Source organism: Crocodylus siamensis, chromosome 13, assembly GCF_052110815.1.
Source record: "Crocodylus siamensis isolate JL-2025a chromosome 13, ASM5211081v1, whole genome shotgun sequence".
NCBI lineage: Eukaryota > Metazoa > Chordata > Crocodylia > Crocodylidae > Crocodylus > Crocodylus siamensis.
The window spans coordinates 13,113,716-13,140,592 of NC_143407.1; the positions used below are offsets into that span (position 1 = coordinate 13,113,716).

Genomic DNA, 26,877 nt, shown 5'->3' on the forward strand with positions numbered 1-26,877 from the left:
AGGCAGGAGATCTGGGCCTGTAATTAAAGCCTGTCTCCCTCCCTCCCTGTCCCACTGCCCCACTTTAACCCCACATGTGAAGGGTTGGCTGCCGGGCTACTGACAGTCACAACCTGGTGGTTGGGAACCTTTGTATACAGAGGGGGCCTCAACATACACGAGCCTGGACTGCAGGTAGTATCCCAGCTTGCCTGCTAGATTTCTACTGGACTCAGCAGAACCCTTGGAGATCAGCAGCTGGGACCTTCTGAATGAGATGGGAGACAAGGATCAGGAATCAAAGACCAAGTTACCAGATTCAAAGAAGAAACCAGGGGCAGAGTCCAAATCCCAGGCTGAGCCTAGGGTCAGGAGTCAGAAGCCAGTGTCAAAGTCAGACTATGCCAGGAACCAGAGGTAAGCAAGGACATGGCTCAGAGTTGTAAAACAGCAGGAGCCAGAACCAGTCAGGGCAAATCAAGAGTTAAATGCCAAGTTACCAGATCCAAAGGGAATACACAAAGCCAGAGTCCATGAACAAAGCCAAGCAGAATCAGGAGACAAAGCCCCAAGATCACAGACCTTCAGCAGAACTAGAGCTAGCTGGGGACCTGCTGCTGCAGCTGGAACTAAATGGGGAAGCTGCTCTCCCCAGCAGCCAACCAGGAGGGCAGCCAGTAGCTTGCTGGTGCATTAGCTGGGTTAGGGATGCCAGTCAAAGCCAGGTGTAGCCACCTAGGAAATTAGCACAGGCCAAGCTGCCTTTTATAGCCCCTGACAGAGATGAAGCATAGCAGAGAGTAAAGAATGAGTAGTGGTGGTAGTTACTTGGGATAGATCCCTGCTGATGACCTGCCCCTGGGGCAGGGGGTTGGACTCGATGATCCTCCAGGGTCCCTTCCAGCCCAAATGTCTATGAAATGCAGAACACTTTCCAAACACTTAATCCCTGCTCTGAGGGGCTTCCAGTAAGGATGGGAGGTCAGGGAAGGAGGCTAACAATAGGTAGTTTTGCTATAAATCAGCAGGACTCATTAAAGGCAGCATAGCAAATGAGGGGTATTAAGAAGGATGTTAAAGGGGGCAGGGTGGGGACCAGTGCAGAAAGGCTGTGCTAGACCTCAGGAGCTGCATAGAGGAGGGCACAAAGGTAATGATATGCAAATCTGGCAAACAGGCAGACAAGGTAGGAGACAATGGCAGAGCAGAACAGATGGCTGGGAGGCACAGAGCTGGTCAAGAGAAGGATTGCAAGGAGGGACAGAACTGTGTGGAGCCTTGAAGTGGAGAAAAAACTTGAATCTGATTCACTGTTGGTTGGGAGACTAATGGCAGAAGTGAGAAGGGAATGACAAGATCAGGGCATGGAAAATGAGGTTAGCAGAAAGGTTTTGAAAGGTCTGAAGGGGTATAATGTATGTACCTGAAAGGTCAGCAAAGGGGCTGTTGCAAGAAACAAGGCGGGATATAATGCGTCTCAAACTTGGGTCTGCTCTGTCAGATGCTGGCGAGGAAAAAGCAGGAGATATAGTCCAAGTGAAACAAGCCTTTCAGAGTTGAGAATGTTCTCTTGAAACAAAACAAATTTATTGCTAATGACTTCAACTATATAACAGAAGAGACAAATGAGAGGCCGCTGCATTGGATATTTTGAACACTGTTCTCAAATTTATAAATAATTTAATTGAAATCTTTGGAATTTACAGCTTTTGAGGAAAGCACAGAGCACTGAAACTATTTACACATTGCATTCAAACACAGTGAATAAACAAACCAAGAAGCTAAATGGGAACTGTTGAATACTCCCCAAAGCATGACTAATTCAATAAGAATTCTTCAGATTACCCAGCACTAGTTTTTTCACTTGCAAACTCCTCCCAAATAAGGAATGTCCATGTACCTTAACAGGATGGTCTAAAATAAATAAATTTCCCTACAGTCTACAAAAGAAGCCCTGATTTTCATTTTAACACCATGCACAAAATAGACCTTAGAGGTCATTCTGCACAAATACTAACTGGTAGAACTTTGGTTCAAATCCTGAGTGATGCACTTACCCAAAAAACCCCAAAAGACCCCTCAACACCCATATCTAAACTGTGATCTGTTTTGAAACATTTATGGTGCACAAAATTAGATTTGGGTAATGCAGGGTACCACCATGATAAGACTGGAGTCTTTCACTTGGAGCCTGTTCTCTTTGAGTAAATGGCATATATCAATGACTCCTTCCTGATGGAGGGACCTAGCCCTGGATTTATAAAGGGCGTCAGGCATCACAACACTGACCACTTCACCACCTAACTTTTAGGGGCCTCCCATGGCAGAATCTACAACCTTGTGTTAGATGCCAAGGCTCCCTGTATAATGCATATGGACAGTTTGATGCCTCTGCAAAAGCCAACACACCAGGCAGGGAGCAACCTAAGGGGTAAGGAGCCACCCAGAAAAGGAGTAAGGACAGGTGTACTTCAAACCTTGCCCCTCCCTTCAGTTTAGGTACCTTACTCAGCAGTACTGGGCAGCACCTCCAGCTCCAATTCAGTCCTGAGCCCCTCCTTCCCACAACAAAGCAGGGATCACCCCTTTCTCTGAAGGGACAGTGAGAAGGGTTGTGGGGAGGGGATCATGCCCTGGATTCTAGTCTGGGCTCTCAGGATTGCATCTGCATTTTATACAAAGTCTGTTTTATGTCAAAATAAAACAAATGGTTCTTGGAGCAGTAGGATTTGAAGGGATCTGTGAAGCCCCTCAGGCAGAAGAGTAACTTCAACCCAGACCTCCAGAAGCCCATGTGAGTGCTCTAGCCACTGAGCTATTAGGCAGACCAGCAGTTCTGCTGCCTCTTTGGACAACTCCTTTAAAAACAAAGCAGCTGTTGCTCCTGTGTTTTATGTGGATCTTGATCTGGCAGGCAAGCTCCAAGAATGCCTACCAGATCACAGCCCTTTGGTGAGATTGGGGGTTGGACTGGATGACCTCCTGATGTCCCTTCCAACCCTAATTTTCTATGATTTTCTATGAGATAGGCAGAAGAACATCCCATTTGTGGGACACAGGTGTGAGCCAAGCAGCTTAGGGCTGAGAAAGCCGTGGCACTTCTTTATGTGCCAGGGAGCAGAGCATTAGGCATCGAGGAACGTTAATACGGAGAAGTGAGATGACGCAGCATCTGAGCGTGAGTTTTGAGGCCTCTACATTTGGCAGCCTAAAGGAATCCAGCCCATAATATGTTTGGGTTTGGGGCAGTTTCTACGTTGGGAAATTCAAGGCTTTTCTGTACCAGGGCTCTTCCTTAGGCATCTATGTGCAGAAGCTATAACAACAAGCAGTCCCCTTCTCTGGGTTAGGATCGCTCAGTAGAAAACACTTCTGAATTTGCTCTGAGCCAGAGACCACTGCTTGTCCCAGGCTCTCCACAGCCCCAAGGGTCTATCCCAATCCTGAGGCCTGGCCTATTGGATGTCCTAACTGCACAGCAACAGCAGCCTGTCAACTCAGAGGGCCCATCAGCCCTTTGGGGTCATGCTAGGCTGGGCTCCAGAACAGAGCACTGGCAATTAGGACCTAAAGGTGTGAAGTGCCCTGGGCTTTGAGAGTCTGAATGTACTGAATTACCTCCCTGTTTTACTTTGCCAATGCTCCATCCTGCTTTGCTACCAGAGCCCTGCTGTGCCACATCCATGCTGAATCACCATCCTCCCACATCCCCCACTGAACCAGCTTCCTTCCCTGCTGGGCTGTGGTCCTTTATACACCTCCATAGGGTGCCAGCTCTTTTTCCTGGGCAGTGCCACCACCCTCTTACCTTTGCAACAACAGTAAGCCCGCAACCTTCACCTACCCTCAAAAGAAGAAATCTATTATTACAATCAGCTGCCTGATTTTCCTCTTGAACAGGATCCAGAAGATAAGCTAGGAAAACCCAAGCCATAGAGGTTGACCCAGAAGGGCTCAGTAATTTCATTTGCCAAAAAAAGGAATTGATACCAACACAGGTGCTCTCACATAGTGCAACGAATCCCTGCCATGGCTACATAATCTCTGAGAGGGGAAGCAGAGGACCTCTCAGGGGTTTGGTTTGGTCCAGATGCTGATGCTGCGGATGATCAGCCATTCGCTTTGGCTCTGTGTCACTTGAATCCGTACACACTTCACACTGGAGCCCCTGCTGTTCTCCAGGCCTTTCTGTTCAAAGTTTCCCATCTCAAAAGTGCCAATGAGTGTGTATGTGTTGCAGGCCTTGCGGTTCTTCTCCCATTGGATGCCCAGCTCCACAGTCCCCATGTGCAGGTAGTCACTCTGGCGCTCTGGGGAGCCTGTGTGGATCCAGATGCATGAGATACGGGCTGGCTGGTGGAACACGAGGGTGAAGTGGCTGCCAGCAGCGGGGGATTTTCCCCAGAAGTACCCCTCCACGGTGCTGTAGGCCTTGCTGGGCAGGTAATCTTCAAAGATGGCAATGTCTGTGAATAGCGTTGCAGGAGGATTGTCTGGCATGTCCAAGAAATCCACCTTGAACTCATCATCTTTCAGCCGGTTGATGGTCCCCTGGAAGGAGGAATAGAGACCAATGTGCTGGAAAAGGGATGGCTTAAAGCGGATCACATCCTTCTGGGTGAGCAGAAGACGGAAATGCACCAGCAGCCAGTCACATGGCATTTCCTGGTAAAACAGGAGGAGGAACTGGGCAAGACGGGGTAGGTCACTGGAGTGGTAGAGTTTCCCAATGTAGCCCAGCTTGGAAAACTCCAGAGTGACCCAATAGGAGCTCTCCCGGGATGCCAGAGCCTTTCGGACAGAGGTGAAGAAGGACCTGGAGCACTGCACGTCATCCTCAATCATGAGGTAGTAGGTAGACAGGTTTGCTGCAAAGTTAAGGAGATAAGCATAGTCCACATTCTGCTTTGACCTGAATTTCACCCTATCTTCTGGATCATTGTAATTCCTCTTCAGGCCTTCCAGGGCCGGATAGAAATCCTGAGGGGCATGGATAACAAGCAGGCGGCTCGCAAGAAGGTGGTGAGGAAACTTTGTGGTGATGTCCTTGGCCACTTTGGCATTCCACTCCATGTCTGAGTCAGCAAGGTGCACCACCACCACCATCTGATCGAGCTCCTCATTTGTTGACTGCTCAAAGATGGATGTCAGCGTATCCAGGAGATAGTGCCCTCGCTTCCGCTTCACAGATGATAGCCCCACTGTGAGGAACCCTAAAACATGGAGGAAAAGTTTTAGAAGGAAAAGGAGAGGCTCTGCGCAGACACACACCCTGCCCTAAGCAGCTCTAGTAAATCCCTAGTTTGACCAGCCTATTCTGGATAAAATCATCACCATACTCTTTAGGAAGACGTTGCAGTTGAGTCAGCTTTACCCGAGATGTGTCAATCACTTATCAGATGACACTGACCAGGAAATTAAAAAAAGCTAAAAAATGGCTTAGGCAAGGGAGAGTGCTGCCAGGGGAAGACAGTTGCAATAAGAAACTCTTGAGATACAAGGGAGACACAGGAAGCAGGTTGGTAATCATAAGGAAGCCTTGAAGTCAGGTGTGATTTTCAGGCAAGCGGCCTGTAAAATGTATGGAATAGATTGGCCCTAGGTGAGGGGGACAAGATATCTGATGTGATGAGCTAGCTCTGTGTGGAAGAAATACATCTGAATCCCCAAGATAAAGCCTGAGCCAGATGCTGGGAGCTGTGTCTAAGCTTTCAGGACAAGCAGCTGAGAGGTCTTGTAAGCCAAGGCCCTGAGCTTGGTAGGGCTGTGCGAGGCTTTGGACAGACCTTCAGATCTGGAGAAGCTTCAGACACCTCGGGGCCTGAATCAGCACATCCGGGTCGAAGCACTGCCTCGTTCAACTTCCTGAAGCACTTTGGAGCCACCTTGGAGATCTGGTCATAGGGTATAATGGGGAAAAAATAACATATCTATAACTTTGTTGTTTTTTTTGTCTGATTTGGATGAGAATTTTAGGGGTGGTAGACTCTGCAGAAAGGATGAAGCCTGCCAAGTTTCAAGGAGATCAGTGCAGGGGTTTGGGAGAAATGGCACCTCAGTTTCTTGAAAGCAAAACTCCTATCACATCTATATGTCACAACACAGCGGGGTCAAAACTGCAGGGCTGGTAGCTCTTACTGAGGCCACAAAGCCTGCCAAGTTTCAAGAAGATCAGTGCAGGGGTTTGGGGCTACCAAGAGCTACCAGCCCTGCAGTTTTTACCCTCCTGTGGTGTGACACACAGCCGTGACATGAGTTCAGCTTTCAAGAATTTGGGGTACAGTTCCCCCCAAACCCCTGCACCGATCTCCTTGAAACTTGGCAGGCTTCATCCTCTCAGCAGAGGCTACCATCCCTGCACGTTTCACCCAAATCAGACAAGAAACAACAAAGTTATAGATATTTAATTGATTCCCCATTATACCCTAAGGCCGGATCTCCGAGGCAGCTCGGAAGCTGCGGCCCGATCGAGGTGGAAACCCAGTCCCGAGCTCCGGATCTGGTCGCATCCATAAGAAGTGGCCAGATCCAAAGCTGGATCGGAGCACTGGCAACTTGCACAGGCCTAATGCTTGGCTCTGACACAAACCCAGCGTGGCCCAGGTATATGGCTTAGGCCGGGTCTGCACTACATATCTTTGCTGGCTAAGTCTGACAGTAGTGTGGGGAAAAAAAGCCAGCACGGCTCTCCGTATACAGAGGTTGTGAAGGGTTGGCTGCCAGGCTGCCGGCAGGCACATGTGGGGTTAAAGTGGGCAGTGGGACAGGGAGGGAGGCAGCTGGCTCTGTTTGCCCCATCAGGTTCCTGCCACCATGGCTGTGCCCAGCGAGGCGTTGCCTGCACAGCAGGTACTGGGGCCCGGGCTGGGCTGGGCAAGCTGCCCCCAGTCCTGCCCACAGCTGGGAAGAGGGGGATACGAGTGGGAAAATGCCCAGGGCAAGCAGGCTCTGATGCTTGCTCCTAGGGAAGGCAGTAGAGCCCCTTCTTCCCAGGCAGCCTCAGCTGGGTCCCCCGGGTACCACCTGCGCAGCCTCCTCCCCTGCAGGGTCCCCCAATGCCCAGGGCTGCAGTGCCTCAACCCGATCTGATCCTCATAACACCCCCCCCCCACATGTAAAAAATTAATTTTAAATACGTAAATTAAATGTAAATACGTTTGCTGTTCCGCAGTATTAAAAAGGTTGGGAACCACTGGTCTAGACCAGAGCCCTTCGGACGGTCTGAGTATGTCTTAGGGGTAGGGTGGCCATCATAGAGGACATTCCAGTTTGCTGCTACTCTGTCCTCTATTGATACAAAACCTTTATGTCCTCTATTTTTCTCTTCAAGAGAAAATCCTCAAACTTGGTAGACTCAAGACACCCTTTGTTAGATTCAAGGCACCTCGTGAAAATTTTTTCTTCAAGAGAAAAATAGAGGACATTAAAGGCGTCTGGTTTGGGATCAATAAAGGACAGAGGACAACTGGACTGTCCTCTATGATGGCCACCCTCCTTAGGGGGAAGGAGACTTAACTCTACCAGGAAGAGGAAGTCTTTGGCTGGTGCAAGCTGCATCTCCACGTGGCAGCTGGCCAAGTTAGCAGCACCTCAAAGCCTTTGCAGGGCAGGTTAGTTCTGTGGGCACCTTTTCAGAGTTCAGTTGTTCAAGCATCCAACTACTGGCAAGTTTTCTAAAAAGGCCTTATCACCCAAGTGGCTGAGCTCCTCTGAAAGTCTGGCCTTTCTCTTGGGAGCCAAACTCTTTTGAAGGTCTGCTCTTTACTGATCTCACAAAGTCTGAGTTGCCCAGTTGTGAATAGGGATCACCTTTCCCTGACGCAATCCTATGTCTGCTTTACCTGCTTGCCACGTCCACTGGAGAGGCCCAGAAGTATATCTAGCAACTATTTTGTACGGTATCTAGTGCTGGTAATCTCGGTGCAAGATGTGTATGTAGATCAGACCTAGCTTGTCCTTTAGGGTGTGTTACTGTTGCATCCAGCCTCTTATCTCTGTGTCCAAGTCCCTGCATTGTTTGACTGGACTAGAAGGGCCCTTCCTGGCCCGGTCACAGGGCTCCACCTCCACCACAAACCACATGCACTCAGGAAGCATCGTTATACAATTGAACAGAACAGTTTCCCCTCTTAATTACCTCTTTCCCTGGTCTGCATCCTCTCCAGAGCAAAAGGCAGAAGAGAAGTGAATAGAGGGAGTTTCCCACAGTGGGGCTAAAACCTACCAGCTGGCTGGTCCCACTGGGTGGCAGTGTGCATTAGCAACAAAAAGAAACGCTGTTTCCTTCCACTTGCAGCAGAAGTACAGCCCAGCCCAGCCCAGCACTGTTTCTTTCTGAGTCTGCTCCCATGAGGGTGAATAATTTCTGAATGTCTCACAACTGCTCCTCCTCCCAAACAGAGAGGTGGTTTTGGTCTGCGCTCGGCCTGTGTTGCTGCTGAAGCCAGCTGGCAGCAGGAAGTTTGTCATTGCTGTACGGCAGCGATTCTCAACCCTGGTAGACTCAAGACACCCTTTTGTTAGGTTCAAGGCGCCGCACGGAAAATGCCCGCCCCGTTTTCACTCGGTTTTGGACTAAAAAAAAAGTAGAGCAATTCTTCTGCGACAAAGAACTCGGGAAGCCCCCGACAGGTGCAGCACGCCCAACACCGCCGCTTCCTACTCGAAATCGGTGGGTTTCTCCGGGCGCGTCGCACGCCGAACAGCACTAGCACTGCGTGGCATCCCACGCACCCCTCGTGACACCCCGGGGTGCCTCGACACTTGGTTGAGAACCACTACCCTGGGAGTTTAGCCCTTCAAGTTGACCCACGCAGTCCTTGATTCAGTGTTGGGGGGGGGGGGGAGGGCATTGTGCAACCTGACACAATAATCTTTTGGTCGGCACAAAGGCCGCCTTCTCTCCGGTGCTGCGAACACCGCCTTCTCCTCAGCGAGGCAGAGCCCTGCTCCCAGCCGCGTCCGACGCCGGAGGCGGCAGGGCCCCGGAGCCCCGAGCCCCGCTGCGAGGCGGCGCGACACCGGGGGCTACTCACGGGTGCGCGGCGGCGGGCGGCCGGCCAGGTAGCGGTAGGAGATGTTCCTGAGGGCAGACGTGTTCCCCAGCTCCTGCAGGCTGGGCGGGCTCCTGCCGGGCTCCAGCTGCCGGAGCAGCACGTCGCGGGCCCAGCTCCGGATCTCCTCCTGCGGAGCGAGCACACGCCCTCAGAGAAGGGAACGAGAAGCGGGGCTGCCCCGCCCCGCCCCCGCCCAGCGGTACTCACGGCCACGGGGTCCTGCGGGCGCGGGGCCCAGCCCGGCAGCAGCAGCAGCAGCAGCCCGGCCAGGAGGGCGGCGGCGAGGCTGAGGCAGCGCTTCGGGGAGCATCTCATCGCGGCGCCGCCGCCCGCTGCCCCGAGCCACAGGTGGGGCCGCCCCGCCCCGCCGGCGGCGGCTTCCGCCCGGGGCGGCGCGCGCCCGCCGCAGCTCCTGGGTCACGTCCAAAAGCTGAGGGGGGAGCCCCCAAACTGGGAGGTGCGAGATGGGGCCGCGCACCCCCTTGCCGGGATCCCGGCGCCGCCAGCCCCGGAGGCCCCCCAGCTCCGCTGCAGAGCGTTTGTGTTGAGAACCGCTACCCCGGGAGTTTAGCCCGTCAGGCTGAACCCGCGCAGTCCTTGATTCAGTGCTGGGGGGAGGGCATGGCATTGTGCAACCTGGCCGGCCGCCCTCCGGAGCAGCCGTTTGCGTTGGCTCCCAGTTAAAAGGAAGGAAGACTTTGGTTTTATACAGGTTTATTGATGGAGCAATAACCCAACAAAGTCATAAAACACTGCCCGCGCAGGGGCCCGGGTATGACAGACAGAGCCCAGGGCAGGGGTGGGCAAGATGCCAGGCCTTTCTAGCCGACCCCCTAAACAATGTAGAAAATTAATATTAATCTGCTCTGGGCTGCCTGTCACGCGGCCCTCGGTGGCTTGCCAAAACTCAGTAAGCCCTCTGCCCTAAATAATTGCCCGCCCCTGGCCTAGGGCTATGGCCTGCAAGCCCTGCCCTCACAGTCTAAAAACAAGAATCTCCAGTGCGTCGTCAGCTTGCTGCTGTACCCCAGGAAGGGGGGAGCAGTATCACAGTGTGAGGGCTAAATGGCCACCCTCGGCACTGCAGAGCACCCCCCGAATTGCCCAACGTGCCTGGAAGGCGGGCATCATCTGCTGGAGGACAGCGTGCTCAAACTCCAGCGACAAGCGTACCCGCACCAAGAACCAGAAGAGCCAGAGGGCATCATCTGAGCTGGCCCCGGCAAGCCGGTTCCTGGGCCACGCTTGAGGATTAGTCTGGCAGAGTAAGAAGTTGGCCGGGCAGATGATAGCCCCTTGGCTGCCCAGTAGGGGAGGGAGAACAAGGAAGTTGCCTCTGAGAAGGCCAAACCTAGCACCCCAAGCAAAGCGCTGAGGGCAGTGAACAGCTGCAACCAGCCGGGAGCATCCGAGGGAGGCATGGTTAAGGTCCTTCTCCACTCCCCCCGTGGCCAGTATCCCATGTAGCAACCGCCATTGGAGGTCACCAGTCTTTTTGGAGATGGGGGGCTTATAAAGCATGCACCACACAGGGCAGGCTGGTGTGAGTGCCACATGCCTCTGCCACATCATGTCGAGCCAAGAGGCAAAGAAGCGGGCATGGTGGACCCGAATCGCCCGCAGATAGAGGGCCTTCCAGGGCAGCGTGTCAAAGCAGATCCCGGTACCACTGTCAGGAGTCATGGGGAGAGCCAGTAAGCTGGCAGGCCCACCACACAGGTTACTATCCACAACCGGGACAATGGGCAGTGGTGGAAAGGTCTCGCTCAGGACATCCCTGGCAGGGAGGGCTCTCCACACTTGGAGGTGCTGCTCCAGAGCAGCTGCTGCATCCTCCAGGAGAATGGCCCGCACATCCCTTAGGACGTGGGCAGCACAGTGGACTAAGCGTGTGCCCAAGCGGGTAGCCAGAGCCTCAGCTGACAACCAGTCTGACTGGGTCATGTCAAGCAGGTGTGCCAGCCGGATGGTGTGTGACCGGATGAAGGAGTCAATAAGGCTGCTAGAGGCAAGGCTTGGCAGACTGTGCTGCAGAGCTAGGGTATGGATCAGGGGCTCCTGCAGAAACTGCAGATGCCTGGCTTGGGGCAGGAGGCAGAAGGCAGCTCGCCAGGCTTCAGCAGAAGGGCAGGAGGACACCCCACTCCAGGAGGGTGGGGTCCAGAAGGAACAGCTCTCAGTCAAAACCAAGGCCCCCCACCCAATACAAAAACAAATCAGCTAGCTGACACCAAGGTAGGGGGTCCTTGCAGTAGAGGAACCTCTGGAGGGCCTGTAGGCAGAAGGCTGCCACCCTGTCCACCAGGTCAACCAAACCCTGCTCCCCCCCTCAGCCACCGGCAAGTAAAGAATGGCTCGCGGGAGCCAGTGATGCCCATCCCAAAAGAAGTCCACAAGCAGTCGCTGGAGCTTCTCAAGCAGGTCCGGCAGGGGGTCCAACACAGCACAATGGTGCCACAATGCTGCAGCTGCCCAGTTGGTGACAATAAGGACCTTCCTGCAGTAGGAGAGGCTGGGCAGACGCCAGCACCGTCGCTGCAAGCGTACCTCCACCTCGGCACCAAGGTCCTCCTAGTTCTGTGCCAAGAAGACTGATGGCCTGAGGAATGCCCCCAGGGCCTTGAGGCCCTCCCAATACCGGGTAAGACCCCCGGGCAAGTCGGGGTGGAGGGGGCTGACCCAGGGACCAAGAAGGAGGGTGTCGCTCTTGGTCCAGTTCACACAAGCTGAAAAAGCGTGCTCATAGGCTTTTTGACGTGACCAAGGACTGGATGTCACCCTGGGCACTGATGAGGACAGTCACCTCGTCTGCATATGCTGTCAGCCTGACTGACAGGCAGCCTGCTGAGAAGGAGGCAGATGGAAGAACAACAGTGGCCTTCTCTAGGTCTTTCTTGCTTGTGTGTTTTACTTCTTAGGTTTTATCTAACTTGAACTGGACCAAACCATTGTCTTTATAGAAATGTTGTATACATTTACCTTTTTTAGTGTCTCAGTTTTGGAAAAGGTAGTATTGGTGGTTCCTGACATTCAGGAACCATGCCAGTTCATCCTGACATGCCAGGCTGAAGAAGAAACTCTGCCAGTACAGTTTCAAAGGAATTGAAGGGCTGACTGATCAAGAGAGCAAGAGCTGTTAACTATTGGCAGTGTTAAAAAAAACCCTTTCACTCTTACCTTTGTCATCCTCTCAGTTTTTTCTTTCTCTTTACCTCTTCCTGCTCTTCTGGTTATATCTGGTGGTTTGAAAAGGCACTCGTTAGTATGTGGTAGCAAACATATGGTAAGTCGCCACTTCAGAAATGAGCTTTTTAATTCCACCTTAATAAGTAGATGAGGTTAGGATAAGTCATACTTGAAATGGCTAGTTTGATCTTCTCACTACCGTGGGGTGGAGCGGCTGCAGTAATTGAACTTAGCCCTGAGTAATTTACCCTTCCCCCTCTAGAGCAACAACTGAAGACACATATTTTAACCAGCAGGTTACACGATTGTTTATTAATTAGCAGGAGAAAACTGATGACCGGCACATTCAGTCTGAAGTTCACATGGTTCAGTGGCTAAACTTTGGCTCTTTCTTGTGACATTCCCTTGCTTTTAGTACCTTCTTTCATTTATAAAATGGAAGAGCTAATGCTTGATTTTTTTCTAGGACTGGGATATGAGGGAGCTTCTGGAGGGACTGGACATATTCAAGTCAGCCGGTCTGGACGATCTCCACCCTAGAGTATTAAAGGAATTGGTCGAGGTCATTGCAGGACCCCTGGCACGGCTTTACGAGCACTCGTGGTGCTCTGGTGTGGTGCCGGAGGACTGGAAGAGGCCAGCGTGGTTCCCATCTTTAAAAAGGGGAAGAAGGAGGACCCGGGAAACTATAGGCCAGTTAGTCTTACCTCGATCGTAGGCAAGCTGTTTGAGAAAATTATTCTGGCACACATCCAGGAGGGGCCAGCAGGGGACTGCATGCTTAGGGGCAACCAACACGGGTTCATCCGTGGCAGGTCCTGTCAGACCAACCTGGTGGCCTTTTACGATCAGATCACTAAATCATTAGATGCAGGGGTAGCAGTGGACTTAGTCTTCCTAGATTTCCGGAAGGCTTTCGACACTGTCTCTCACCCCGTTCTCATTAAGAAACTGGAGGGCTGTGGTGTAGACACCCACACAGTCAAATGGGTCGCCAACTGGCTGGAGGGCTGCACCCAGAGGGTGGTAGTGGATGGGTCCTTCTCAACCTGGAAGGCCGTGGGCAGTGGGGTCCCCCAGGGCTCGGTCGTCGGGCCCGCACTGTTCAACATCTTCATCAGTGATTTGGACGAGGGGGTACAAAGCACCCTGTTCAAATTTGCTGATGACACTAAGATGTGGGGGGATGTGGGCACACTGGAAGGAAGCAACAGGCTACAATCGGACCCAGACAGGTTACAGGGGTGGGAGGATGAGAATAGGATGGGATTCAACACAGACAAGTGCAAAGTGATGCACCTGGGGAGGAACAACCGGCACCATACCTACAGGTTGGGGAACTCCCCTCTTGTCAGCACAGAGGTGGAAAAGGATCTTGGGGTCATCATTGACTCCAAGATGAACATAGGCCGGCAGTGTGGGGAGGCGGTCAGGAAGGCCAACCGCACCTTGGCATGCATCCACAGATGCATCTCGAGCAGGTCCAAAGAGGTGATCCTCCCCCTCTATGCAGCACTGGTCAGGCCGCAGCTGGAGTACTGTGCCCAGTTCTGGGCGCCACACTTCAAGAAGGGATGTCGACAGCATGGAGAGGGTCCAGAGGAGGGCCACTTGCATGATCAGGGGACAGCAGGGCAGGACCTACGAGGAGAGGCTACGGGACCTGAACCTGTTCAGCCTCCACAAGAGAAGGCTGAGGGGGGATCTAGTGGCCTGTTACAAACCAGTCAGAGGGGACCAGCAGACACTGGGGGAGTCACTGTTCCCCCGAGCACCGCCAGGAGTGACCAGGAATAACAGTCATAAGTTGGCAGAGGGTAGGTTTAGGCTAGATAGATATCAGGAGGCGCTACTTCACAGTCGGGGCGGCTAGGATCTGGAACCAACTTCCAAGAGAAGTGGTGCTGGCCCTACCCTGAGTTTTTTTAAGAGGAGGTTAGATGAACACCTTGCTGGAGTTGTTTGACCCCAGTACTCTTTCCTGTCATGGCAGGGGGTCAGACTTGATGATCTACTCAGGTCCCTTCCAACCCTAGAAACTGTGAAACTATGAGGATTGAAGCACACGAAAATTTGAAGAGTGTTCAGTAGAGGGGAGACTGCTGGCTGCAGTCTACATTACGCTATAACAGGAGAGGAAGGCCATTCGGCTTGGGAGATGTCTCCTTGGGAGACATATTTTTGCTTGGCAGATGTCCAATGCTGTTCTGCTTGGGAGATGTCCAACAAAATTCAGTACCTTTGAGTCCTCTGGCATTAAGCCATGTCTCTGCTTGATTACTGCAGTGAGTTCTGGTAAAACCTTCAGGGCCGAGACTTGTTTGCACAACACCTGACATGTGATAGGCCCTGCCAGAAACAAATGAAATTGGTAATAGAGGGACTGAACTGGGGTGCCCCTACCTCACTACTTTTAAGACGAGGGCTTTTGTGGGCAGACAGGGAGGAGTCAGAGCCTACATAAAGGCAAAGCTGGAGAAGAGCTTGGACAGTGCGGGAGAGAGATGCTCCCTGAGGACTGTAGCTATGAGAAGGCCTAGAAGGGCTGGGGCTGGGGCTGACCAGCTAGCTGAAGGGGAAAGCCTGGGAAGAAGGAGCCCAGGAGGATTTGCATTGTTTCTTTGGCACTGCTGAGTGTTTTTATTTGTTCATTCTGGGGAAAGTGTACTCCTGTTCCCAGGTGCCTTGCGAGGCATGGGCAGCTTGCTGGGGAGACATGATGCTGTTCAAGGTTCTTGGATTGCAGTGCCTATTATTTTGGGGCTTAATGAGGCCTGACAGCTGTTTGGGGCAGGGCTTGCTCCCGCGGCCGTATGGCTGAGGGTAAGCAAAACTCAGGGGCATCCAAACCCCATGCCTCCGGGCTTGGGCCTGCATGTAGGATGCCTGCCAAAGGATTTGGAAACAGCTGAAGCCCCAGGTGGGGTGGAGGATGTTTGCTGGTAATAGGGGCATTTGTGGTTCTGGACTGACTCATGGATTTGGACTTGATTGGGTGGATTTGACTTGGAACATGAAAAATTCTCTTAAAAAAAAAAAGGCTGTTTGGGGCAGGATACTCAGGGTTGAGCTAGGGACACATGATGAGCCAGAGAGGTAAAGTGAACCGGTGAACCTTAGAAGTAGGGAAGTAGTAGCTATTGAGTTCCCAGCATTAATTCTGACTGGGGCAGACTTGACAGAATCTGGTGACCTGATGCATCACTCTGGCAAAACTGAGGACTGACTCCCAAATTACTATATAGGACCAAGGAGACACTGAGATGCCAGAGTGAGGCAGGCCAGGACTGAAATCTGGGGGGCATATGAGACCAGTGTTCTCACATTTGAACACTGGTCCTGCTACAAGGACCTGCACCTGAAGGTTACGTGAGAACTTCAATTCCTATTGGACATACCCACGCATGCAGTAACCAGCCCTCTGCTTGTCTTCTACACTAACTCTGGACTTGCATCCAAGTGCAATTCAAAGTATGGGCTGGCCTTTGAGATTTTGAAGGTTGTGTGCTGCAAAAAAGCAGCTTATATTTTATATAATGGAATCTGGTTGGAGTCATCTGGTTTGGTACAAAACATCCAGACACACCCTGACCTCTAGACCAGTGGTCATCAACCAGTCTATCTTGATCAACTGGTCTATCTTGGAGCCTCTCATTCTGTCAGAGGTTCCATGGTTGGGAGCGGCAGAATGCAAGTGGTTGAGCTAAGCCATGCCCCCTGCCCCCCCAGGCCAGGCAGAGGGGCAGGGGAGGGGCAGGTGGGGGCACAGCAGATCCTGGGGTGCCACAAAGTGATCTTCACCATAAAAAGGTTGGAGACCATTGTTCTAGACAATGGAAAGTTTTTCCCCTCACTCTCGCTTAAAGCAAAGAGAAGGAAGAAGCTGTTAGTTGCACAATAATTTCTATATCCTGCTCTGCAAACATGCCTGAGTTTTTCTGGCCCACTTGGCTGCCTGCACTGCAATACCTCAGCAGCCCTATTGCCATGAAAACTGGCCCAGGATCCCAAACCAGGATGGGAGAGTTCAGAGGTGTCCCAAACAGATCCATGCTAGTCTGAAGACAGCCAGAGATAACGAAGACTAGGTCCATCTTGAGCTACGTGATTGCAGTCGGTATGCTGAAACTGCCAGACTCAGGCCAAGGCACCCACCTACCTTGTGGCCAGTGGCAATCACTTTAGAGGAAGGGGCAAGAAACTCTAGGGGGCAATTATTTAACAACCTGCACAAATAAATGTTTTCCTGATGCCAGCAGTAGTAGGGCTTATAATACATACACATTCTTTTTTCCTTCTTACCCCAGCACGAAGGGAGAGTCTCCTCACTAAGACTTGCTAAGTCTTTTGTTTTGAATGTTATGGAAATATTCAGTCAATGTGCTTCAAAACCAGTAAAAACTCTTTGCAAACCCATGCCTTCCCTTCACCTTGACTTCCCTCTGGTGCTACAGATCTGTAGGGCAGAATGCAGAAAACTGCCCCCAGAGGCTTTGAGTGCAACACAGATGAGATGTGTGTAAATTTATCTCCCTGTAGCATTATTCCTAGTTGTTGCAAGCCAGCTCACCCATGTAGTTGGTCAAATCACAGTATCGTTAAAAAGCGTGGGACAAGGACAAGAACCGGAAATTCAAGTTCAGCTGAAAATTCAGACATCTCACACACACCAATTTTATGGGAAAAAAATCAGGAGCTCTTGCGCAGTGAGAACTAGTTGCCAAGCCAGGGGCTGGACACTTTGGGCAGCAGATCAGCGTGGCATTCGGAAGGAGAAAGATGTCCAGCTTCAGAGGTGACAGAATTTGGAGCTCGGGGCTTCCAGATCTACAGAGACAGAGGCCTCTGGAGTCCAGAAAAAAAATCCTTTAGCAAACATCACCTTTCTAGAGAGAATCTAGGGAACAAAGTGATTTTTCAAAAGGATGCATCCATCTGTAACATGCAGGGGACTAATTCCAGTTCTTTCGTGCTTTCTGGCTCCACCGAAAAAAAACCTCTTGAACTTACAGCTGTAGCTGACTGGATGAGAGCATGATATTAAGCAATACTCATCTATTATTAAAAGATATGGTTGGGAAATGCTCCTAGCACTATGCGCCCTCCTGCCTGCATGGTTTTTGCTGGAGGGCAAGTCTATACAGGACTTCAGCACATAACAGAGAGCTTCCTGTGCATTAAAAAATGAGTCCTTGCAGCAGCTCTGCCAGCTAGATCACTTTACTGGGAGGAAAACTAACACACAGGAAGGTTACAGGTGCCCTTTAGAAACAATCATTAGCCTTGTGGGTTTTTTTCCTTGTTCCTTCTTTATAATGGAAAGGAAAAGGTTGAAATAGTCTCTGTGTTTGCCTAGGGTTTTTTCATTACAAATCCTGGCTGGTCTGCCCTAGATGACTGTTCAGCTAAACCCCTAATCAGTACATTCCATCACAGGTACTGAGGTCTGAGTAGCTGGGTTTTGTATCGCCAAGGTATGCAGCTCTAGCATATTTTGAGCAGTTGCACTTAGAACACAAATACGTGTGAAAGAAACTCTTCTAGTTCCTTCAAGAATGACTGAGAAAGTTTCATATCCTCCTTTTGGAGTCACCCAACAATCCTTCCAACAAAAGGGGGAAGAATTAAGCCTGGTAAATCCTGCTGTTTCCTAGGCCAAATGAGCCAAGGTTTATTTTTAGAAAAACAAACCCATTTTCAGGCCTCAATTAGCCGGAAGTACTGCACATTGCACAGCCTTTTGCTTCTGTGCAGAGCACAGCCATGATTTTTTTTTAAATTAGTGTTTCAGGCCAAATTAGCCAAATCAGTTCCAAATCCTATCAACTGAGCCATCTCAATCATTCAAGTCTGTGCTACCACTGGAAAATATTCTCCTTCCCAGACTCTTCAGCCTAGGGCTTCAGGTACTCCCAAAACCATGGCAGGCATCCAACATGGAGGCCCCATGCCTGGAAGTCTTTGGTTTGGATGCCCCTGAGTCTGGCTTGCCTTTAGCCCAAAGGCCAAAGGAACAAGCTGGGGAGAAATCCCCCATTTCCATAAAATAGGTGGGTAACTGAGATCCTCCCACTGGGAGGCTATAGTTGACTCTGATAAGGTGTCCTGCCCACAGTGCATTGGACAGGTCTCCACCCTCACTTGCACAATGCCAATTCAAAGTTATCTCGGCCCAGGGAACAGACCAGTCCAGCAAACTACACTTGATCTCGGCAAACACACTCATGGGAACCTATCACAAGGACAGGTTAGTACAGCCGATATGCTTACACATTTTGTACTGATAAGGGACACTGGAGAAGCATAGCACTTAATTTCATAGATTTCATAGACATTAGGGCTGGAAGGGACCTCGGGAGATCATCGAGTCCAGCCCCCTGCCCAAAGGGCAGGAAGTCAGCTGGGGTCATAGGATCCCAGCAAGATAAGCATCCAATTTACTCTTAAGGATCAAACTCCCATGTCAGTGATCTGCCCAGTTATTGTAAGAGTCAATGCCAGAGCTCAGATCAGCATAAAGGAGTTCCTGGCTCTCAGGGACATGGTTGGCAGAGATCTAGTATAGTCATCACAAGTGTGGGACCTTTAACTAATTCTGAAGCTGGGTAAGTGCTGACTTGAGGTAGCATTGAAGAAAGCAAGGAGCTACACTTGCATTTCAAAGTGAAACCTGTAAGGGGTGAGAGACTTAAGAAGAGGCAAGAATACCCAAGAATACCTTGGCAGACAAGGCTCTTTGGGTGAATCTGGTATCTTTTATTAGACCAACTTAAATAGTTTCCAACTGTGCACCAATGGGCAAACATGGGAATGCAAGTGTACAGGTGCATGGTGCGGTTTTGTAATAGGAATGAGAATGGTGTAACTGTAAAGGTGTGTTGCGGGCTGCCAAGTGAACCACAGCAGTCACAAGACAAGTTTGGTAGAGGTCTATATATATAGAGGGCCATATATATTTGCAAAAAAATCCCCCCAGAAAGCCTTTCTGAATACTTCACTACAAAGAGACACTCTGCCCTCAGAGTTTAAGATTATTTAAGATCTAAGCAATGCTTTCTGTTTTCTTTTTAGCTTATTATGTTGCATTTTGAGTTACGCTAAATTGTGTGTGCTGTCACTGTGTCATCTTGGGCTGTATCTTAGCTTTGGAGGAGTTTTTCTATTGTTCTTTGTCGCATACTTAACATTGCAAATTGCTGTGTTCAATAAACGCTCTCTTCAGAGAACAGACTATTTTTGTTCAAGCATTCATGAATTCAGTGCCAGTACCTGAGGTCTAATATTAAGTCTGGTAACAACATAATCAAACCTTTCATCCAGCGGGAGCCAACCTTTTTGACAGTCATGCTGCAAATTTAGCCCTGCTGCAAATGTAGTTCTGCACCTTCTCCAAGTGCTTCTCAGTCTACTGCTCTGCTTTCTGCTTCATACCCTCTCTGCTGCTGTGCTACTTGTCCTCTTGCTGAGCCACCATGCACCACACAGAGGCTACCCAAGCCACTCATGGCAGACATGCCACAGGTTGGCTACCCCTGCTCTAATCCAAGTTTTTGTTTCTCTCTAAAGCAGCTGACCACCATCACTTGTCTATACAAGCACATGGTCAGCATAGTTGCTACAGAATAGTTAGCATTTTTTTCCCATAGCTCAGCCAGTCAGGTGTTCTGTGTATAAAAGCCCTCATAACAGAAGTAGAGCCTTATGTACAAAAGCTCAATTGTGGGGCTAATTATACTGCAATGTAATTACCTATTTTCTCAGTTAAGCACCTTAAGGTATGGAAATATCAATGCACCAGTAAGCTGCACCAACACGCAGTATCTTCAATGGAAGTAAACCCCTCTGAGGGTTCTCAGCTTAGACCTTCCAGCTGACCCAGAAAAACTAGGTTACAGAGATGTTTATGTTGCTTAGCAGAGCTTCATTCTCTTCTGGAACAGGCAGATTGGCAGCCAAAATCCATCTGAGGATCAAGAAAACACATGGGTCAAACAAGCTGCAACCCCACAGAAAGCAAGCAGAAATTAAGACAGAACCACTGTCCTCCCACTCTGCCGTGTTTGCTTTGAAAAGGTGGAGGTTATCCAACCCTTCTCCAGTAGTCAATGCCATGTTTCTTATCTAAGGCAGGCAAATGCATATGTAGGACAAGGAAATGCTAGAACTAATAATATCTGATGCTGATGGTGGACAGGGTATAGCAAAGGGCAGCAATTGTCTCATCGGTGTTTCACCGATCAAATGATTAGGCCATAGGGCAGTTTATGTTATTCTAGAACAGCAGTTTTCAACCTGTGGTCTGCGGACTCCTTGAAGTCTGCAAACTATGTCTAAGGGGTCTGCAAAGAGGGCCAGCTAGTGGAAAACTTCTGTAAAAATGACCAAAGTATAAATATATACTGTTGCAGGGCTAGGGGCGCAGGATTTGAGACCATACAGTCTCCCTGCGCCTTTTACTTGAGCTCAAATAAACTCTGTCTACTTCTCCCCCCAGTGTGTTTATTTGGCGCGACGCACACCGGGCGAGGGATGGGGGTGGGTGTTGTGAGGGTTGTGGCAAAGTGGGCTTCTCTCAGGCCAGCCAACGTTGGCCTCCCACCTGCCTCTGGGCACACCACCCACCTGTCTTGCCCACCATGACTTGCTGGAAAATTAATAAGCTGTTAAGGCAAGAGGCTGCCCATTTTTTTGCCCTGTTGCACTGTGGCAGGGAGCCACCTTTGTTTCTCCCCACGATCTCTGTGCTGTGACAATTTGAATAGGATGGGCCCAGCAGAGGAGACACACCTTTACCCTCTCTCTTCAGGTAACCTGAGCTGGCTACATTCCTGAGGGAGGGGGAAACCTGCTCCCTCTGCCTACGTGACTGGTATCACCTACCTGGGTGAAGGGCATCTACCTGGGGAGCTAGAGTCTGCCTGGCAACTAGTGATGTATTTCAAATTGGTTGGCCAACAGGTGCTGGCCTCCACTGGACCAGGTGAATGAGGTCACAGGGGCGTTATATGTTAAGACTGCCCAGGAGGAGGGGGCAGCAGCCATGCGGGGGACTCAGACTTAGAGAGGAGCTTTACCATTTGAAACTGGCTCTCTCCCCCATAACTCATGAGCGAGGAATGGCCTGCCTCCAGGGGGAATCTCCAGCAGGCTCGGGATAATGCTTGTGAGTAAGCTACTCAAGATCTGATTAGATATCTAGCTGGCAGTAACTCAGATGCATGATCAAAAGGCTACCTCAGCCAGACTGTTTTGCTCTATGGGATTTCTATCATATTGCTCAATCTTGTACCCTATTTTCATCCTACCCCTGTAATCAATAAAGTTCTCCTTTGTGACCGGCGTAGGAGACTTATTGAGGGGTGGGTCTAAATTACGCCTAAGAGGCCCCTTAGGTCTGCAGACTAAAAGGGACTTTCCTTTTCAGCCCCCGACTTGGGGAAGTGCCCCAAGTGCCTGTGCTGGGTCAAGTACCCGTAGGACTATTAGGTCTGTGTTTCCCCGAGGACACAGGGCTGAGAGAGTCCCTTCTCGGGGTGGTGGCAGCTTACGTTACCCCCAGGCTAGAGAGTGTGCTCCAGGAAGGGGGTCAGCCGGACACGAGGCGCCCCTAGGGAGGCACTTGGAGCCTGGAAGATGGTCAGGCACAGTGAGATGAGTGGCTCAATGCCAGACCGCCCCCTACTGGTCCGCCACAGGCCAGCTCCATTCCTCCCCTACAGCGCAGCCCAAGGCTCTCAATTGGCAGCCAGATGTTAACAAGCACACCCACCCCACACTGGACTCTAGAATCCTCCTGGCAGGACTGTTGGTGTCACTGGGCATAACCCTAAGTAACTCAGCGGGATGGAAGACCACGAGTATCGATGAAGCCCCTCTGCTCTAGGCCCAGGTGAGCCAGGGCCCCCCCCTTGCCCAACCTTTGTAACCCTTTCTTTGGCTCCTGTAATCTCCTGTCCTTCTGGAAAACAGACAAGCTGAAACTGTTATCTGTGGAATGCAAGGGCATTGCTCAGAGAGAGAAGGGAGGAGGGAAAGGGGGATGAGGGGGGGCCAGCTAGTGGAAAACTTCTGTAAAAATGACCAAAGTATAAATATACAATGTTGCAGGGCTAGGGGCGCAGGATTTGAGACCATACAGTCTCCCTGCGCCTTTTACTTGAGCTCAAATAAACTCTGTCTACTTCTCCCCCCAGTGTGTTTATTTGGCGCGACGCACACCAAGCAACGAACCCAATTGTTGCCTCCCTCAGGCACCTTGTGCCGGCAATGGGACCCTACTTTGAATCCTCTGCTCAGGCAACCTAGGCCGCCTTCATCCAGGCTGCCAAGCTCTTCGTAGCTGGCTCCCCTCTCGGGCATGGTCCCCACTCAGGACCTTTGGCCCTACACAGGCCCTGGCCTCACCTATAGTCTGGTTTCATGCTTCACAAGCCACCCATGACCTTTGCGCCACTCGCATTGGAGGAATCGTGGGGCATTTGCCTTCCAGGGTCTCACTGGGGCAGCCCAAAGCTTCCGGCCAGTGTCTCCATGTCTGCTTGAGCGGTGGGGGATGTGCCATCCCACTCTTGGGATGGCTGGACTGAGCACTGTGCAGCTCCTGCCTGGGACAGCTCTCTGGCTCAAAGGGATTGGAAAGGACCCAGGAAGCAGCTTAGCTATACTGAAACCAAATCTATTTAACAGCCTCAAGTCCTAGGCTCACAGTTAGAGGGAAAGAGCTGATGTAGGTTGAGATGCCTCTTATTCTCCTGCATTAACCAGAAATGATGAAGGGGGGTAGGACAGACCCAGTCAAACAAGTCCACACAGAGCAACCCACCCTGGTTCCTTGCTATGTGAGAGAGCTGCCACACTGCACTTCAGCCCGGGCTACACCAAGAGAGATTCCCTGGCAAGGAAAACACCATGTATCTGGGTCCAGAAGGCAGTTTTCCTTAAGCCCTCTCCAGGACAACTGTTCTTCTAGCATGGTTTAGTACCCACCAAGGTGTTGGGCTTAAAGCTCATTTTATGGAAATGGGAGGCTCCTCCCTAGCTTGCTCCTATGGCCATATGGCTGAGGGCAGGTGAAACCTGCAGGCACCTGAACCCCAAGCCTCTGGGCTTGGGCCTGCACGTAGGATGCCTGTCAAAAGACATTGGAAATATCTGAAGCCCCTGGCGGGGGTGGAGGATATTTGCTGGTTGTAGGGCCACTTACGGTTCTGGACTAACTCATGGACTGGACTTGATTTGGCTTGGAGCAGGAAAAAAATTCCTAAAAAAAAAAAAAGCAGTGCAGCCTCTGCCCATACTGGTATAGCATATATGCAGAGGCAGGGTTGATATGTACCTTATGGATTAACTAAATGAAATACATGTTAGTGTAAGCTTTTGTGAACTTAAGCTCATGTCATCAGATGCTGTGAAAAGACAAGCCACAGTCCATACTAGCAAACCTGCGGTTTTGCTGATGCCACAGATTCAACACATCCCTGCCCCACCCAAACATACGGGAAAACAAACTGTCCTGGCAGTTTTGCTGATATAAAGTGTATCCGCAATAGGGGCCAAATCCCGTGTCAACTTTATGCACCCAAGTGCTACCTGCGCATCTCGACACAGTGTATCGTTTCAATGTGCCAGTGGTGCATATAAATTACCCTCACATTTTCAGGTTTAGGTTCAAGAAACCAGCTTTTCCCATGAATAATTTTATAACTACAGATAAAGAACTTTATCTGCCATTGCTCTTACAAAATACCACAGGAGTATCAAATAAAGAAAGGACCCAAAGGGTTTGATGAACTAAAAATACTAATAACAAAAAAATCCTCTGTACAAAAGACTGGACAATTCCCAAGGGAGCAGCATCTGCCAAAACCCTGAGCTGGCATCAAGCTTGCTGAAGATGTCAGCATTTTGTAACTGGCCAAGTGCACATTTAGTTGTTGGCATGGGACAGTATTAACATTCAATACTGCAACTGAGCTCTCAGACATCAATGTAAATGCATGCATCTCCAGAAGTCTTTGGCATAATGACAAGGGACACATACTAATCAAAATGCTTATTAACTGGATCAGTTCCCTCTTGGGCTGTGTCTCAGAGTTGTTTCTTATTGGGCGCATCTACACAAAATGCATTAATGTATATTAGCCTAAGTTAATATGCATTACAGGCATGCATCTACACATATGTGCCCTTAATGTGCATTAACTTAGGCTAATCGTGCCTAAATTTGTTACCTGCAAATGCAAGTATCAAATTTAGGTGAAATTAGCTAATGTGCATTAACGCACGTGTAGATGCGACCCAACACTAACTTTAGCACCAGGTATGCCTTGCCACTAAGGGGCTGGCTTAGGCCCAGCCTCAAGGAACATCCAGGGGTTGGGGTGCTGGGCACCTGCCCTGGGGCCCTGCCCCCTAGGCCACCCCCTTACAGACCCCCACTCTGGGTTTGAAGACCCAAAATATTGTAAATAGTTTTCCCCTTGTATATAGTTTCCCCCTTGTAAGTGGGTTTTTTATTGTTGGTGAGTGGGGTGGGTGGTGGAGGGGTCTGTTGGTCGAAGAGGGAGGGAGAGGGATGGGGGTGGGTGTTGTGAGGGTTGTGGCAAAGTGGGCTTCTCTCAGGCCAGCCAACGTTGGCCTCCCACCTGCCTCTGGGCACACCACCCACCTGTCTTGCCCACCATGACTTGCTGGAAAATTAATAAGCTGTTAAGGCAAGAGGCTGCCCATTTTTTTGCCCTGTTGCACTGTGGCAGGGAGCCACCTTTGTTTCTCCCCACGATCTCTGTGCTGTGACAATTTGAATAGGATGGGCCCAGCAGAGGAGACACACCTTTACCCTCTCTCTTCAGGTAACCTGAGCTGGCTACATTCCTGAGGGAGGGGGAAACCTGCTCCCTCTGCCTACGTGACTGGTATCACCTACCTGGGTGAAGGGCATCTACCTGGGGAGCTAGAGTCTGCCTGGCAACTAGTGATGTATTTCAAATTGGTTGGCCAACAGGTGCTGGCCTCCACTGGACCAGGTGAATGAGGTCACAGGGGCGTTATATGTTAAGACTGCCCAGGAGGAGGGGGCAGCAGCCATGCGGGGGACTCAGACTTAGAGAGGAGCTTTACCATTTGAAACTGGCTCTCTCCCCCATAACTCATGAGCGAGGAATGGCCTGCCTCCAGGGGAAATCTCCAGCAGGCTCGGGATAATGCTTGTGAGTAAGCTACTCAAGATCTGATTAGATATCTAGCTGGCAGTAACTCAGATGCATGATCAAAAGGCTACCTCAGCCAGACTGTTTTGCTCTATGGGATTTCTATCATATTGCTCAATCTTGTACCCTATTTTCATCCTACCCCTGTAATCAATAAAGTTCTCCTTTGTGACCGGCGTAGGAGACTTATTGAGGGGTGGGTCTAAATTACGCCTAAGAGGCCCCTTAGGTCTGCAGACTAAAAGGGACTTTCCTTTTCAGCCCCCGACTTGGGGAAGTGCCCCAAGTGCCTGTGCTGGGTCAAGTACCCGTAGGACTATTAGGTCTGTGTTTCCCCGAGGACACAGGGCTGAGAGAGTCCCTTCTCGGGGTGGTGGCAGCTTACGTTACCCCCAGGCTAGAGCGTGTGCTCCAGGAAGGGGGTCAGCCGGACACGAGGCGCCCCTAGGGAGGCACTTGGAGCCTGGAAGATGGTCAGGCACAGTGAGATGAGTGGCTCAATGCCAGACCGCCCCCTACTGGTCCGCCACAGGCCAGCTCCATTCCTCCCCTACAGCGCAGCCCAAGGCTCTCAATTGGCAGCCAGATGTTAACAAGCACACCCACCCCACACTGGACTCTAGAATCCTCCTGGCAGGACTGTTGGTGTCACTGGGCATAACCCTAGGTAACTCAGCGGGATGGAAGACCACGAGTATCGATGAAGCCCCTCTGCTCTAGGCCCAGGTGAGCCAGGGCCCCCCCCTTGCCCAACCTTTGTAACCCTTTCTTTGGCTCCTGTAATCTCCTGTCCTTCTGGAAAACAGACAAGCTGAAACTGTTATCTGTGGAATGCAAGGGCATTGCTCAGAGAGAGAAGGGAGGAGGGAAAGGGGGATGAGGGGGGGCCAGCTAGTGGAAAACTTCTGTAAAAATGACCAAAGTATAAATATACACTGTTGCAGTTTAGGATTTGAGACCATACAGTCTCCCTGCGCCTTTTACTTGAGCTCAAATAAACTCTGTCTACTTCTCCCCCCAGTGTGTTTATTTGGCGCGACGCACACCGAGCAACGAACCCAATTGTTGCCTCCCTCAGGCACCTTGTGCCGGCAATGGGACCCTACTTTGAATCCTCTGCTCAGGCAACCTAGGCCGCCTTCATCCAGGCTGCCAAGCTCCTTGTAGCTGGCTCCCCTCTCGGGCATGGTCCCCACTCAGGACCTTCGGCCCTACACAGGCCCTGGCCTCACCTCAAATGCCAGGTGAGGTCCCAGGCCCACAGCTCTGGGTGCTTCTTGTGGTGGGCCTCGGGCCCTTTTGATGAACTTGGTCCTGGCCCCAGCATGGGCAAGTTGAGGGGGCACTCTACCTCTGGCCTCACTAGCCCCGCACTCTCGCTGGGTCCACCTTCCTGGATGAGGGGAGCTGGGGTGCCTCACACATGACTGGTGCCCCAGGGTCTCACA

General features: G+C 50.9%; 1 protein-coding gene across 1 annotated transcript; it reads right to left on the minus strand.

Annotated features, from left to right (window-relative positions):
- Positions 1–1,625: 1,625 nt before the first annotated feature.
- On the minus strand, positions 1,626–12,447 carry LOC149853953 (alpha-1,6-mannosyl-glycoprotein 4-beta-N-acetylglucosaminyltransferase-like). The gene is made up of 3 exons (XM_090025947.1): positions 9,243–12,447; positions 9,015–9,162; positions 1,626–5,192 (listed from the first exon to the last, which is right to left on the minus strand). Exons 1-3 carry the CDS (start codon positions 9,348–9,350, stop codon positions 4,048–4,050), a joined length of 1,401 nt encoding a protein of 466 aa, XP_089882073.1. The 5' UTR covers positions 9,351–12,447; the 3' UTR covers positions 1,626–4,047.
- Between the last annotated feature and the right edge of the window lie 14,430 nt (positions 12,448–26,877).